At 34.5% G+C, this 17,428-nt stretch overlaps 1 protein-coding gene across 2 annotated transcripts; it reads right to left on the bottom strand.

Annotated features, from left to right (window-relative positions):
- Positions 1-12,649: 12,649 nt before the first annotated feature.
- LOC112038649 (protein cornichon homolog 4) lies at positions 12,650-16,794 on the bottom strand. 2 transcript variants are annotated; one of them, XM_024071476.2, is made up of 5 exons: positions 16,669-16,794; positions 16,321-16,479; positions 13,580-13,761; positions 13,063-13,185; positions 12,650-12,954 (listed from the first exon to the last, which is right to left on the bottom strand). In XM_024071476.2, exons 2-5 carry the CDS (start codon positions 16,390-16,392, stop codon positions 12,921-12,923), a joined length of 411 nt encoding a protein of 136 aa, XP_023927244.1. In that variant the 5' UTR covers positions 16,393-16,479; positions 16,669-16,794; the 3' UTR covers positions 12,650-12,920. The 2 variants fall into 2 exon arrangements, with proteins under 2 accessions (XP_023927244.1, XP_065632963.1); XM_065776891.1 differs by having other exon boundaries at positions 16,321-16,792.
- Between the last annotated feature and the right edge of the window lie 634 nt (positions 16,795-17,428).

Raw genomic sequence — 17,428 nt, 5'->3', positions numbered from 1 at the left:
TTTTATGAGATAACCAAAATATAATAATTAAAATTAAAAAAAAAAAATCATATACCTAACATACAGAAATTTATAGAATCGATACTGAAACAACCATAAGAAGATAATTGTTGATTACTTTGCAACTATTAACGTTGTTGTTGCAGTTTTTTTTTTTTTCATAATATGCATTCCATGTATCTTATATATAAGAGAAGTATTACACCTACAACATTTTCACAACACTTTTACAACAAATTATAGATGGTAATTAGTTGTTATTAGTTATAATTTGAACCCGCTACTAAAATCCTTTTTTTACCCATTCAGTAACAACCAATAATAATCTATCACTTATAATTTATTGCAAAAAAATATTATAAAAATGTTATGGACGTATCCTCCTCTTTGATCTTTGTTGCCATTTTGCCATAGTTGTGGAGAAACAGTGCGAGATATACACACACAAGCTATCAAATTGTTGAGCATTCGCAGCAGTGGTGCTAAAAAGTTATATTGGTATATTTTAGCTCCTCACACACAAAAAACTTGCTCCAGCAGTGGAGCTATACTTATTTTTTTTAGATGATTTGCTACAGTGCACATCTATAGATAGATGTGCACTGTAGCTTAGAGCTAAAAAAAAAAAAAAAAATTAATTTTTTACTCCTGGCCGCATTAAAATATTACCTCTCTCTCTCAACTCTGATCTCTCTCAATCTCACCTCTCTCTCTCTCTCTCTCTCTCTCTCTCTCTCAGCTCTTTCTCAACTTCCTCTCACCACTGCCAGCCTACCTCCATGCTACCGCCGCCCCANTCATGACAGTAGGCCCAAATGGCTTCTCTATACTTAGTAGGCTAATTTACTTATCACCATACTTTGGGTTGAGCCCATCCCTCAAGTTAGTTTCTTGAGCTTTGGTCCTCAAGCCGAGCTCTCATTCATCCCCCCACAGATAGATAATGCAAAATATCAACCAAAATAATGCAAGACTCACTAGCAAGGATGTCCTTCAACCGCACCGTTTGGCTATTTGGTAGGGGAAATTCAATACTTGTTGATAGGGTCTCGTAGTTAGCAATTTATATATGCGGCTGTTAGCCAACTATGCAAAAGAGTATTCTGACTCTATTGTTTGGCTAGAAGAGTTCCCTGCAAGTTGTTTCTCTGCTGCTTTAACTGATGTATCTACGTATTAAAACATATATCAAGAAAATCTCTTACCTTTTTAAAAAAAAAAAATTATAATATACATGTATAAACAAAATACAGCAATTATAGGTATGTTTGAAGAAATCATTTTTTGATGAAAAAAATTATAACAGATAACCAAACACAAAGTTATGATTATGATATTTATGTTCTTAGCAAGAATGGGGGGAGAGGAGATTTGAATATAGGTTCTCATCCATGGGAGAATCATATAATGCCATTGAGTCAAAAGGCTCTAGGCAAGTGGCAAACACAAAACTACGGTATTTCAAAACTTTTGACGCAAATCTTGATTTTTCTCCTTCCCACCATAAATTATTAATTTCTAATTTTTTTACTCATAAATCTTGAATAATATATTCTAAACCATAATAAGTAACTAATCATTAGTATAAATTTAGAAAATGGTGCAACATTTAGTCATATTTTCTTTAATGAAAAAAATTAAAACTAAAATATTATTTTTATCCTTAAAATATAGTCTACTCTCTGTTATATTCTTTAAAAAAATTTCCTAAAAATTTTAAATCTTTTACATTTTGTCCTTCAGTACGTTCCTATTAAGTTTCATGGACTAAAATAAAACCCAAATGATATGTCAAGGAAAAGAAAAAAGAAAACCTAAAGCATATCATTTTTTTGTCCCTAAGATATAGTGTGGGTTAAAATATGTATTCTATAAACGCGTAGATAAAAATTTAAGGAACGTGGAAAAAATGACGAAGTGTGTGACATTTTAAATTTTCAAGAATGAAAATTGAATATTGTGAGAACTTCAATACGAGGGGATAAAAAAATTCAGTCTCTAATTAGTAATATTATGTGTGCTTCTTTAATTTGTTAATAAGGGATTGTAAATCTCAAGATGAAAATTGTGCAACTTGGTCTGGTTGAACTTTTTATTGAAACATTACTTGCATGTTTTCTCTATCATTAGGTGCGGACAGGTTATCTCTATCTCTGTCCATGTTGCCATCTCTATTCCTTAAAACTCTAAAGCATCCTAATTCCTAATTTTTCATATCTACATGTATGTGTATCATAATTCAATGAATAAAAATAATCTTTCCCACTATTAGTGTTTTCCCTTTTGTCCAACCAAAAATAATATATCACTATTCAACCAAAAATTAAAATTATAGCCTATCACAGGTCGCTTTTCCCTTTTTTATGAGATAACCAAAATATAATAATTAAAATTAAAAAAAAAAAATCATATACCTAACATACAGAAATTTATAGAATCGATACTGAAACAACCATAAGAAGATAATTGTTGATTACTTTGCAACTATTAACGTTGTTGTTGCAGTTTTTTTTTTTTTCATAATATGCATTCCATGTATCTTATATATAAGAGAAGTATTACACCTACAACATTTTCACAACACTTTTACAACAAATTATAGATGGTAATTAGTTGTTATTAGTTATAATTTGAACCCGCTACTAAAATCCTTTTTTTACCCATTCAGTAACAACCAATAATAATCTATCACTTATAATTTATTGCAAAAAAATATTATAAAAATGTTATGGACGTATCCTCCTCTTTGATCTTTGTTGCCATTTTGCCATAGTTGTGGAGAAACAGTGCGAGATATACACACACAAGCTATCAAATTGTTGAGCATTCGCAGCAGTGGTGCTAAAAAGTTATATTGGTATATTTTAGCTCCTCACACACAAAAAACTTGCTCCAGCAGTGGAGCTATACTTATTTTTTTTAGATGATTTGCTACAGTGCACATCTATAGATAGATGTGCACTGTAGCTTAGAGCTAAAAAAAAAAAAAAAAATTAATTTTTTACTCCTGGCCGCATTAAAATATTACCTCTCTCTCTCAACTCTGATCTCTCTCAATCTCACCTCTCTCTCTCTCTCTCTCTCTCTCTCTCAGCTCTTTCTCAACTTCCTCTCACCACTGCCAGCCTACCTCCATGCTACCGCCGACCCATACCACCGACTCACGCCGCAGACCCCGTTGCCTATCCACGCCGCAGACCCCAGCCCCGATCCACGTTGCCAACCCATCTCGATCCTTACTTGGTTTTTTTTTCTTTTTCTTTTTCTGCTGTGGGTTGTGGTGTGGTGGTGGTTGTGGTTGTGTGGATAGATCAGTGTCGGTGGGTGGCTGGGTTCGTCGACATCAGTGGGCTGTGGTTGGGTTCATCGACATCAGTGGGTGGCTCGGGTGGGTTTCGTGATGGTGGTTGTGGGTGTTGCTGCCGATCAGCCGTGATTGTTGACGCCGATCGGAGTGCTTGCTCTACGATTGGGTGGGTTTCTGGTGAATTTTTTTTTTTTTTGGTCCGGGTTGAAGAAAAAATTGGAGATTTGGTTTTTTTTTTTTTTTTTTGGCCTGCTGTGGACTGGTGGTGGTGGTGGTGGTGGCTGTGGCTGTGGCTGATGGTAGAGTGGTTGTGGTTGGTGCTGTGGTTGTTTTTTTTTAGTAGGATATATTATTTTATTGTAGTGATTATATTATTTTATTATGATGTGTATATTATTTTATTGTATTGAAAGCTAAAATAGAACCACTGCTACAACATGTGTGTAGGTAAAATAGATAGAGTAACTTTTTGTGTAGTTAAATAACTAAAATTTTGCCACCACTACTGCGAATGCTTTAAGTGGTACATCCAAGGGGGAGTGCTTTGATGACCATGGACATTGTTGTTCGAAGTAGCAATTTCCTTTTCTCTCTTCTTTAATTATACACTTAAGTCACTTCAATAATGCTAGCTGCATTTTGTTAGGAATGACAATATACAAATATGCAATTGCATGCTACACAATTATGGATGTCATTTGACGAAGTGCATTCTAAAAGTATGATATGATTTATGAAGACTGAAGCTACTAGCTACATGCTTCTTTAAAGTGTCGAAGTTAAAGCTGATATGTCCATTATTTTGGATACTCAAGTGTCCAACGAATATCAAAAATGATTTTAAGATAAAAAGAAGTGTTTGATGTTGTGATAGCATGTGCAATAAGTTGGTAAGATATGAACTAGAGGAACGGCCATGAATATTTTTTAAAAATGGTGTAGCGAATCTTTTATTCCAAACCTCAAGTTTCTCTATTCTAACCTTACTAAATCATATAAGTAATTAACTTTCAAAATAACAAACTGCTGCAGATATTTAAAGGATAAAAAGGGTTGAATCGTTAAATAATGCAATTAATTACTTTCTACTATACTATTATATTAAAACCATAATGATATTTTATTCCACTTTTTAGTGCCTCAACATGGCATATTTAAAAAAAAAAAAAATTGACTTCACTTTTCTTGAAATCTCAGTAATTATAGAGCTAGACTAAAGGAAAGTATAGGATTTCCTTGGATTTTTTTTTTTTTTTTTTTTACTGTCTGCCTTGGATTCATTTCGCATTTAGTTGGTAACTTATGCAATGCCTTAAATTTAAGATATATATGTTACACACATCAAAATCAAGTTTTGAAGATTAAGTTAACAAGTGAGAGAGTGAGTAAGGTTTAATTACCTGTTTACCTTGGAACTTTTTCTAGAAATTGAATATTCGAGCCCACCTTTGCAAGGATCTTAGAACAGGCATACTTGGCTTGGAACCACTTTGTTCACATGGCAAGTGATTTAGATGTGTGTGCGCGGTACTTTGGGTACCCTTCTAAGCTGATTTCTTTTCAACGAGCTCTTCTTTGGTGGGTTGATATTGGCTTCAAAGCTATTGGGGCTTGACTCCCCATTTGTGATGTCAAAGGAATTTTCATAACCTTCAGTTGTATTACCCTTTTCCACTTAAGAGTTTTTGATGTTTTTCTTGGCAGGTTTTTCTTGACAATTTCTTAAGAATAGGTACAATCAAGCTAGTCTAGTTACACTAGTGAATAGTTTAGTACTTTTATTGTGCAAGGTGTTAGACTTGGTGCAACTTGTCAAGTAAGAGATTCACATAAATATTAACCACAAATGTATAAAATTTGTTGGGGGCTTAGTATTGATTTTTATATAAATGAAGTGTAATATAGTTTATACCAAGCTCTGAAGTGTAATGGCTCAGTGAAAGCATGACGCTTTAACATATAAAGACCACTAAAGATTTCATGAAGCCATTTGGTGGGATTTATGTATGGAACAATTTAAATTCTCCATTCTAAAAGTGTAATTATACATGGAAAAGTTTAAATAGTAAACTTTGTTCATTCTATGGAGGAACATATGAAGATATAAAATTTGAACTTAGCAACGATGACGGAATTTATTTCAGAAGCAATGTACTGAAACTAAATATCTTTTATGTTTATTGGCATAAATTCTAATGATTTTTGAATTATGAAATTTTACAAACTTGCATTCCTTAAATAACTGGATCATTTGACTCAAAAATAATGCTATTAGCATATTTTTTAAAACATCTTATGTCTAATGACAACTCTGAAAGTAAAAACATATAATGTTTTATACATTTAATTGATTGCTCTAAGGAGCATTTATAAAATTAATTTCCATTAGGAAACTAACTGTAGAAAGTAAAAACATATAGGAGTATTCACTAACTTTCTTCATCAAAAAATTCTTTAACTTCAAAAATCGAAACTAAATAACTTTGGGTTTAATGCCGAAAGCAGTTTTTTTTTTTTTTTAAATAACTTAGACAGGCAATAAGATTCAAATCTACCTTTTTAGTGGTTAGAATTATGACATACTATAATTCTATTAAGATAATAAATTTCGGTTTCACTTTTCTCAAATGGTAAAATATGAGATTTCTTACCTTTGACAAGGGCCATGCAATAAAATTTGACTTCAATTTTCCTATCTTAACAAGATGCATTAGGAAAGAAAAGTGGTGATATAAAAAGCCATAATGTGTGAACATCAATTAGGATATTAAAAACATTTATATATACAGTAAAGGGTCAAATGGTCTGTTCTGATCATATTAGGAAATGTAGTAGAACTCTTTTTGATGGTCATAATTAGAATATCAAGGTTATAATGCTTGACTTATAATTAGCTTTAATGGAGGGGATTTTAAAGAGTAAATGGTGATATTACTTGACCGATCTCTTTCCATTCTCTTTTCCCTAACTACCAAATATAATATATTCCTTGAACATGTATAAGCTATAGCAATGAATTAAGGTATTCATTTCCCTTGGCTTTCACACCTCAAGACCCAAGAATTGGGTTTAGAGTTTAGACTTTCTCTCCTTGTTTTAAACTTTATATCATGTTAAAAATTTAGGATTCTAAATTTAGGAAGACAATAAAATTTGACTTTTTCCTTTTTAATGATTATATTTTAGACGCCATAATTTTGGGAAGGAAATTACGTTTTAATGAAATTTGACTTCACCTTTCATGCAAATTAAAACAATAGGGAAGAGTGAAACCAAGAAAGAAAAGCTCTTTGATGGTAATTTCATCATAGCTTTTGACTTGGGTGGCCGAAAATTACATGACCACCTACAATTATCTCTCTATTTTCAGCAAAAGAATATTTAACATGATAAACTCCTTTTTATGTTTATAAAGCATTAAAAGAGGTTATTGTGTTTTTAGACTTTTAGGTCATTTAACAACATGTGATAAAAGCATTTGACAGGATGACCCAAGATGAAAATTTTTAGACCCAAGATGAAAATTTTGAGCCTTACAGCGAGTCTTACAGTCTGAGCCTTACAGCAAGCCACCTTTGGGTGATTTAATGGAAATTTTGAGGTTTTGTTCTTTGAAGATGAAATTGCTAAATGGGTTTGCTTTATTGGATCTTGAAATAAAGAAAGCTTAGCTTTTTGATCTCCTTTTCACCCAAATCCAATTGTATGCCCTGTTTCTCTTGGATACAGGTTCTAGCATCATTGTTTATGAGTTTGAAGTGAGTGACCCTTTGTCATAGGAAGAGCTCACTGGCAAATCGATTCCCACAGACGATGCCAAACTGATGATGCCAAAATCATCAGTTGGGTCACTCATCAAATTCGGATCATTAGACGATCTTGTAGGACCTGCAAAATAAAGGAAGGACTAATCGAAGAGACCACTGGGTTGTGCCCAGTAGAGGAGCCTCCAATGCTTAAGTTAGTATCAACTCATATCTTTCGTATATAGATAGTGTTTTGTAGTAGTTTTTGTCGTACCTTAGCTGATAGGCCAAAAACGTATTGACCTCTTGTGATGAATTAATTGATTAATTAGCCAAGTTTATTAATTAATCAAATTAACATGCAAACACGTGGTAGCACACCAATTAAACTAAGTATGCAGCGGAAAATAAATTGACACGGTGATTTGTTTGCAAATAGGAAAAACCTACACGATTAAAACCCTACCAAGTGATTTTAAGGTCACCACTCCCGAGAATCTACTATTATCACAACAAGCGGTTACAAGTAAAGAAATCTCAGTACCTTATACCAACCTACAATTGAACCCTTACCCCAATACCCAATTAGACTTATTCTGTAGTGACAATCTCTTCTTTCAATGCACAACTCCTAGTACGTGACTAATTAATTACGCGGATCCAGTACGCGACTTCAACCACCAACTAGAGAAGGTTGTTGGCTGCAAAGTTCTTCAGTTCATCACACGATGAAGATCAAGAAGTTCCTTGGTCACAAAATCCTATGTTACACAAACACAACAATTTCTTCACAAGAAAGATGAATTAGGGCAATTTTTGTCTCCGATCACAATTTACTTGAACAAAACTTTGCTCAACACTTGTGCAACTTGTGTCTCTATTTACAGCCCTTAAAATAATCCTTATATATATCTAGGGTTGTGAGAAAAGAAAGCCCAAACATATAATCACGAATTGAATGAAAAACAGTCCTAAAAAATTGAGGCCCTGTTTGTTTGTTTGTTTTTTTTTTTTTCATCACTTATAACTCCTCATTTCATTTTCTTCTCCTTCAGTCACCATTGCCATGTTACTCTCCCAGCACAAACCCGAACCCAGCTAAGATAGAAGACGATTGGTGTTGATCGGTGTAGCGGTGGCGCCAATCGGTGTTGATCCTCCGACTTGTAGCAGCGGCACCAATCGGTGTTGATCTCTTTCAACCCAACGCCTATTTCCCTTTTTTTTTTTCTTTCCCTTCGTCTTTCTCTGGAACAGCTGTGGCGAGGGAGGTCGAGCTCGTGAAATTGTGAAGCAGCGGCAGCGAGGGAGAGGGTGGTAGCCACAGAGGATGTTTGTGGGTTTGTGAAATCTTGAAGCAGCGGCAGCTATGGAGTCAGACCCATGGTGAACATGTTTGTGGGTTTGTGTTTCTGTGTTAGTGTGTATGATCTAACTCGTGTTTATGGGTTTGAGAAATCGGTACCCATGTGTTTTTTTTTTTTTTTAAATAAAGTATATTTGGTGTTTTTGTGAAGAAGAAAATAAAGAAAAAGAATGAAGAAGAAGAAGAAAATGCCGTTGGAGTGAGTCTGTGAAGAAGAAAGAAAAAGAAAGAAGAAGAAAAGACTACCTATTGGAGCATCTGTTGCTGTAGTGATGGAACAACACTCTGCTCCGTGGGACCCAATTGTGATGTAAATTACGGGAAAATGCCACTGAGTTAACATAACTCAAAACTCAAAAAAAAAAAATTGAAAACAACTCGGAGGAGTTTCCAAGTTTGATAACTCATATCCCAAAAATCTTAGTTTTGTTAACTGAGTTAACATCCGGAAAAAAAAAAAAAAAAAAAGCCAAACAAACATTAGACATGTGGGGCCCATGAGTTTTGAGATATGAGTTAACAAAGCTCAGTTTTGTTAACTAAGTTTGGCAAAATCCAAACAACACTTGAGTTTCATAAACCTCAACAAATACCTATTTGTTGAGCTGCTGTCGAGCCACAGGAATTAGACAGCTCTTAAGTCTCGATAGATTGCTAGCTGTTAAGTTTTAAAGAACAACACTTTCTATACTTGAATCTTGGACAAACTTGCATGGCTTTAACACTTGAACTTGAAACAATGTTTCTTAAAGCATCAAACACATCCTAAATCTACCCAAATACAAGTACAAGGCAGTTTGTCAAAGGATTAGCCAATTACATAACATAGTAATATATGTTCTTAACATGTGAAATACATGTCCTAATATTAGCAAATGGACAAATTGTCCATTTTATATGTGACTTAGGTAGCTATTGGATATAAATGAGGGTGATTATTATCCTAATTGTAACGTTTTTTGTCTTAATGAGAGAGTTTAAAACCTTTGATAGTCGTTATTGAATATGTTGAACGGTTACTCATCTTTCTTTGATGTCCCACTAATGATGCAATGGTCGTTCATTAAGATGGACGACCTTAGTGATTTTTCTAGACTTATCAGGTAGGATTGTTTCTTTCAAAGCTTTGGTTTTGTTTTTAATGGTTTCTCACTATGATTGTTCGATGGAATCTCATCTATCGTTGCACTTTCCAGGACTGCCTCTCTCACAGGTATCTCTCTCTCTTTCACATGTTTATATGTAAGCACATATCGTGATTTCAAGTCACAATTTCAGTTCATTTTTGGCGCATGTAAGAGTGTACATAATCTATAAATTAATGTGTGTAACAGTATTTTCCATATGTAGTGCATGCTTTTTTTTCTGTTGTTGCTAAGTGTGGTTGTAAAAATAAACAGATACGAGAAGGTTTAGCCAGGCATAAGCATATTCGTGTGCACCGCAAACCCCCTTATAGAACCACCAGCTATGGTGATTAGCACAGTTCTATCAGTCATTGCTTATGACCATCCACCTGAGAAGCTAAGTGTTTATCTATCAAATGATGGTGGTTCAGAATTAACGTTTTATGCTATGGCAGAGGTGGCCCGTTCCTCAAAGTTTTGGCTTCCGTTTTGCAGGAAGTTCAAAGTAATACCAAGATCCCCAGAGGCTTTATTTCCGCACTGCTGTTCACCCACTTGGAGAGCCTTTCAAGGCTAAGGAGTGGTCGACCATGAAGGTACCTCGTACTTCTATACACTATGGAAAGCTCTAAGACGCCCAAATAGTACCATGCAAGACTTATGCTAGCTAAGAAATACTTTGATGAAACCGTATCTGGTCAACATGATTTATTGGTGTTTTCATAGTAATAAAAGCGATTAGTACATACTGTGGCCTACATTCAAAATCAACACTTTTTTTTGGTTATTAATATAAATATCCCCTCTTCATGCACACAAATTGGCAAAAATCCAAAAGCAAGAATAGGAGAGATGGAGAAAAAGAAAATGATAAGCGGGAGGAGGAACGGGTGAAAATGCCCGAATACTGAACCTGGAGAGATTGACGTGTTATCCAACAGGTGTTGGATAATTGAATAATTCAGTTACAAATGGTGTTGCTAGGAGACAGCAACACCCTGAAATTTAATTCAAATACAAACCCTGAACTTATTTCAGGTACAAAGGGTGTTGCTAGGAGGAAGCAATTTATCTCTTACACCCGGGCAATAGTCACAGGACTGAGATTTAAGACCCTCCAGTATTAGTCCATAAGCAATAGCGCCCAATTAATTATGATCATCCAATGCAGTTAGAATCATCCTACAACAGAAGTACAAAAAAGAGTCAAAACAATCTTTTTATGTAGAATCAAAATTAAAAAACTAAATTTCTGAGAAACAAAAAGTAATTTGTATCTGGTGACAGTACCAAAATATGGTGAGAAAGAGCAGAAAAATAAGATAGAAGAGTTTGAATAGCCGCTGCTTCTTTTCCCAATGAAGCAAGTTGAATATCTCAGTGACATCTACCAGATGCTTTCTTTGCAAGTACCTAGTCACATTTAGGGCAGAAATTAGCAAGATCATGAAACTTAGCACATTCTAGCTTCTCCAGGAGTCAGGACAACAAGACATGACCACTATAAGTGCACATATCATTTTTTTTTTTTTTTTGACAAGTAGTAATAAAAAAAAAAAAAAAAAAAGCCAAACAAACATTAGACATGTGGGGCCCATGAGTTTTGAGATATGAGTTAACAAAGCTCAGTTTTGTTAACTAAGTTTGGCAAAATCCAAACAACACTTGAGTTTCATAAACCTCAACAAATACCTATTTGTTGAGCTGCTGTCGAGCCACAGGAATCAGACAGCTCTTAAGTCTCGATAGATTGCTAGCTGTTAAGTTTTAAAGAACAACACTTTCTATACTTGAATCTTGGACAAACTTGCATGGCTTTAACACTTGAACTTGAAACAATGTTTCTTAAAGCATCAAACACATCCTAAATCTACCCAAATACAAGTACAAGGCAGTTTGTCAAAGGATTAGCCAATTACATAACATAGTAATATATGTTCTTAACATGTGAAATACATGTCCTAATATTAGCAAATGGACAAATTGTCCATTTTATATGTGACTTAGGTAGCTATTGGATATAAATGAGGGTGATTATTATCCTAATTGTAACGTTTTTTGTCTTAATGAGAGAGTTTAAAACCTTTGATAGTCGTTATTGAATATGTTGAACGGTTACTCATCTTTCTTTGATGTCCCACTAATGATGCAATGGTCGTTCATTAAGATGGACGACCTTAGTGATTTTTCTAGACTTATCAGGTAGGATTGTTTCTTTCAAAGCTTTGGTTTTGTTTTTAATGGTTTCTCACTATGATTGTTCGATGGAATCTCATCTATCGTTGCACTTTCCAGGACTGCCTCTCTCACAGGTATCTCTCTCTCTTTCACATGTTTATATGTAAGCACATATCGTGATTTCAAGTCACAATTTCAGTTCATTTTTGGCGCATGTAAGAGTGTACATAATCTATAAATTAATGTGTGTAACAGTATTTTCCATATGTAGTGCATGCTTTTTTTTCTGTTGTTGCTAAGTGTGGTTGTAAAAATAAACAGATACGAGAAGGTTTAGCCAGGCATAAGCATATTCGTGTGCACCGCAAACCCCCTTATAGAACCACCAGCTATGGTGATTAGCACAGTTCTATCAGTCATTGCTTATGACCATCCACCTGAGAAGCTAAGTGTTTATCTATCAAATGATGGTGGTTCAGAATTAACGTTTTATGCTATGGCAGAGGTGGCCCGTTCCTCAAAGTTTTGGCTTCCGTTTTGCAGGAAGTTCAAAGTAATACCAAGATCCCCAGAGGCTTTATTTCCGCACTGCTGTTCACCCACTTGGAGAGCCTTTCAAGGCTAAGGAGTGGTCGACCATGAAGGTACCTCGTACTTCTATACACTATGGAAAGCTCTAAGACGCCCAAATAGTACCATGCAAGACTTATGCTAGCTAAGAAATACTTTGATGAAACCGTATCTGGTCAACATGATTTATTGGTGTTTTCATAGTAATAAAAGCGATTAGTACATACTGTGGCCTACATTCAAAATCAACACTTTTTTTTGGTTATTAATATAAATATCCCCTCTTCATGCACACAAATTGGCAAAAATCCAAAAGCAAGAATAGGAGAGATGGAGAAAAAGAAAATGATAAGCGGGAGGAGGAACGGGTGAAAATGCCCGAATACTGAACCTGGAGAGATTGACGTGTTATCCAACAGGTGTTGGATAATTGAATAATTCAGTTACAAATGGTGTTGCTAGGAGACAGCAACACCCTGAAATTTAATTCAAATACAAACCCTGAACTTATTTCAGGTACAAAGGGTGTTGCTAGGAGGAAGCAATTTATCTCTTACACTCGGGCAATAGTCACAGGACTGAGATTTAAGACCCTCCAGTATTAGTCCATAAGCAATAGCGCCCAATTAATTATGATCATCCAATGCAGTTAGAATCATCCTACAACAGAAGTACAAAAAAGAGTCAAAACAATCTTTTTATGTAGAATCAAAATTAAAAAACTAAATTTCTGAGAAACAAAAAGTAATTTGTATCTGGTGACAGTACCAAAATATGGTGAGAAAGAGCAGAAAAATAAGATAGAAGAGTTTGAATAGCCGCTGCTTCTTTTCCCAATGAAGCAAGTTGAATATCTCAGTGACATCTACCAGATGCTTTCTTTGCAAGTACCTAGTCACATTTAGGGCAGAAATTAGCAAGATCATGAAACTTAGCACATTCTAGCTTCTCCAGGAGTCAGGACAACAAGACATGACCACTATAAGTGCACATATCATTTTTTTTTTTTTTTTGACAAGTAGTAACTAGTGACATCATGGCAGCAATATATATGTTATCCACATCTTGATTGTAAATATCCACCTTTACTCCAATGCTATTTCCACATTATATTAGGACAGGTAATTTACATTGTCACAAACATCAAAGGAGTTCTCCAGAATTTATCCAAAAAATTATGACACATCACTAATAAGAGAAGCAAAATCCTGATATAAACATTTTCCGCTAGACACAAAATCTCATATAATCTCATATTTGGTGAAGTTTGAAGACATAAACTTACTGTCTCACATTGTAGTAGAGGTATGGAACAGATAACAGTGACATAAACCAATGCCCCGTTACAAGATAGAATAAGCATAACACTCCCTGTGTGATGAACTCTGGCAAAATCACTCTATTTATTCGAGATGAAGAGTCATAAGGGTTGATATAATCAAACTCTAGATCCGCCAGGCACATAAGCTGCAACAAAATTTTCACTGTTAAATTTCAAATTTCAGGATTCTCAAAACAAAACAAAACAAAACAAACAAAAAAATCCATATTTCAGACACCTTAAAATAACACTAGACAAACAATGACAGAATGCCAATAGAGTGACTACATGTAAAACCCAAACAACATTTCCTGAGCTTTAATTATATGGAGCCAGCGTGCTCCAACACACTTACACAAGCTTGATTCTAGCAACTTGGAACATCTTTTTCAATGTTTTAACAGGCAATTGAAGAGCCAAACACCACATAATCCATGCTATGGGTGAGAGCTAGATGACTAGTGCCGTAGCCCAGAAAAACTTATCTGCTATTACTTTGCAAATTTGCCTATTTAAAAATTATTTTATAACGTCCACATGTAAAGTCCAATTGAGGTAAAATTCATGTAGTTTTAAAGGTATAGGCATGAATCTTTTAGGGTTAAACATTTTTTTCATTCAGGTTTTTATTTTATTAGTTACAGTCAGTTTTGTGGTCAAGGGAAAATCTGCAATTTCTGCGAACTAAGGGTATTTTGGTAGTTTAATTGAATCCAGAATTTTCTAGTAGATCTTAAGGATCTTAGGTTTTAGTTTACTAGTCAATCTAAGAGTCCTAATACTACTGGTACAAGAAAGAGTCTTTATATATATATATATATATACACACTCTCAATGTATTCAAAAGAAATTGGAGTTAGTTAATAAAATCGAGTGTTTTGAGCATAGAAGCACATTCGCCATTGGGGGTTCTTTTCACCCTTTCTCTTCTCTCCTTTCTTCTACTTCCCTTTCTTGTGATACTTTTCACACAGCCCCTATAAACCATAATATTCTCTCTTTTCCCTCTTCCTTACAACCCCAAATCAAGCCCTTTCTTTTACCTATCATAACACCAAATCTCCAGTCCCCACATACTACTTAGATCCACAAATTCTCCAAACCCTAAACCCACCACAACCAAACAGACAAATTCCCTAATTTGTCCTATGTCAACGAATGTAACCGGTCAAGAAGATTCAAACTCTTTTTTTTTTTTTTTTTTTTTTGGGATAAGAATTAAGAAGAAGATTCAAAACCCTAACCTCAATTTTTTTTTTTTTTTTTTTTTTGGGATAAGAATTAAGAAGAAGATTCAAAACCCTAACCTCAACTCCAATTCAGATCCCTTAGTACTTATACGATACTACTAGGCAAAGAGGCCAAATAGCTACCATGAAACTTGAATTGCTTCCTATTAGTATTATCAGCATTAACATTAACCCACACTAAATGACAAGTCAATGATGAGTATATATATATATATATATATTTTTAGAAATGAGAGTATCCAAACCTTTTCGAGTATCTAACAATTCTATTGGACAGGTGCAATCAACCCAACCTACACACACCAGGTTATTACAAGGAGGAATCTCTCGAGAGTGGCCCCAAGATATTTCGAACCCAAGATCTCATGAATGTCGTGAGGCCTTAAGAACCACTGAGCCAACCTCTCAAGGTTGAGTCTGAGGCCTAAATGCTATAATAAGTTAACTTATTACTAATGAAAGTAACTCACTGGTCACCAAAACAGGCCAATGAATCCTATTCAAATACAATAGAACCGATGCATGCTAAAGACAGCATAATTCTTACTTGCTTATAGTAGTCCTTTTTTCCTTCTTTGTCGACACCCCATCCGCCAGGGGAAGGGGGGGGGGGGGATTCTATTGCAGTTACAAGTTTTACCACACTAACTTTCAGAACAAAAATGTTTTTCTTAAAGGAACCTTTTTTTCTTTTTTATAATTCAATTGTTACAAGTAGGAGCGAGGGAATACAAACAAACCCTAGTTCCCCACTTCTCCTCATAAAAGAGAACAAGCAATGCCACTAGGCTACAAGGTTCTTGGCTGTTTCTCATAAAACAACTTGAAGATCTAACTTCAATAGTTTAAGGTCAAAGGTAAGATGTCAAAAGCCAGTACTCATTCCAAGATGTGTGTATAAGTGCGACTCAAAATTAAGTAGCAATCCATCTAAAACCCCCCATCCTTAAAAAATCACAGAGCAAGGGGAGGAAATGATATTACTCCTTATGTAAACTACACTACTGCATAGTTGAGTAATAAAATCATTATGAATTGAAACCTATGAGCTACATCTCACAAACAGAAAAGAGAAGAATGTATAAACAGCTGAACCAGTTTAAATATGAAGAACTATACTTGGGCATTGACGAAGACTGCCAAAAAAAATGAGTGCTTATTATATGAGAATATGTACTTCTAAACAGTATATTCCCTCTGGGCATTGCCAGAAGAGTACCTAAAACTCTTGCATCCCAAAAAACAAAAAATGGGTATAGCACAGAGAGCTTCATTGCCAAAAAGCACTATAATCCCATTTCTCTCGGTGAATAACAATTTATGAAACAAAATAGCGAAACTTTAAACACCCTTTTATTGCAATTTTGAAATAAAAACTCAAACTTTAAACAATCAGGGAAACCAAAAAAATAAAACATATTTATAAAAGAGGAAATTAGGATTAGAGAAATTGACCTGGTAAACGATGACGATGAGAAGTGCTATGAGGACAAAGAAGGAGACGAGCCACGAATAGAGTTCAGCCATGCTCCTCCACCTCCACCTCCACCTCCTTCTTCTTCTTCTTCGCCTTTGTCCTGCTCTGCTCAGCTCAGTTATATCAAATCTCTGTTTCTACAATATATTAAAAAAAAAAAAAAAAAAAAGATTTAGCTTCCTTAGCGCAACGCGTCGTCAATACCATACAACGCTAAACGCGTCGTTCTTAATAGATTGCACCGTGTGCGAAATGCGCACGGATTTGCTCTGTGTGTGCGTGTGTGTTGGGGTTGGGTGGCTGAGAGAGACTGAGACTGAGACTACAAGAAAAGAATCGGAGGAGGAAGGTGCAGCAGCCAGGAAGGAGGAGGGATTGGACGGTCCAGATTTTGGGAATCTCTACGCGGAGCTCCGAGGGTGAGTAAATTGAGAGATTTTTTTTTTTTTTTGTTTTTTACTTTTTAGTATGATTGATTGATATACTTTTTCTTTTTATTTTTTTCCTTTTTTGCCCTTTAGACTTTAGAGTCAATAATCAACAGTCCTCTTGGGTCAATTCTTAATAAACATAAAACATCTAAAAGGATGAAAACAAAAATTATAATAACAAAAAAAAAAAAAAAAAAAAAGGATTGGGTTCAAGTTACACCTGATGTAACTCTATTTAATGTTACATCACTCAATATTTTTTAATTAGATGTGAATATTGACAAAATGCTTGCAAAATTTTGAGGTGATCAAATATTAATAGTCATATCATCAATCAATTGTTAAATTTCAAATTTTTTTAGTTTAAGATAATGCATAAAAAATGAGCTTATAGATCAAATCATAAATAGCATCCGATTGATATGAAAATTGGCATGTATGTTAAGAACATATAGAACATGTAATTCAACGGTTGGATTTTCAAAATATTAATTCAATAACAAGTTATTGAGTGGTGTAACATTACTTAGAGTTATACCAGGTGTAACTTGAACCTAACCCAAAAAGGAATATGACTACCTAAAACAATAACAATAATATGTAATATACAATTTTTTTTTTATGAACATAATATGTAATATATTAATATACATAA

Source organism: Quercus suber, unplaced genomic scaffold (assembly GCF_002906115.3).
Source record: "Quercus suber isolate HL8 unplaced genomic scaffold, Cork oak 2.0 scaffold_144, whole genome shotgun sequence".
Classification (NCBI taxonomy): domain Eukaryota; kingdom Viridiplantae; phylum Streptophyta; class Magnoliopsida; order Fagales; family Fagaceae; genus Quercus; species Quercus suber.
Note: the sequence above shows the minus strand (reverse complement) of the source record. Positions and strands in the feature narration are given on the sequence as shown.

What these genes read in the sequence shown, in the direction of transcription:
- LOC112038649 (XM_024071476.2), bottom strand. Translation starts at nt 16,392, where the DNA reads ATGGCTGAACTCTATTCGTGGCTCGTCTCCTTCTTTGTCCTCATAGCA. An exon ending in TCATCGTCATCGTTTACCAG is followed by an intron (nt 13,762 to 16,320) that starts GTCAATTTCTCT and finishes ATTTTGTTGCAG; the next exon opens with CTTATGTGCCTGGCGGATCT. An exon ending in CTCTTTCTCACCATATTTTG is followed by an intron (nt 12,955 to 13,062) that starts GTACTGTCACCA and finishes CTTCTGTTGTAG; the next exon opens with GATGATTCTAACTGCATTGG.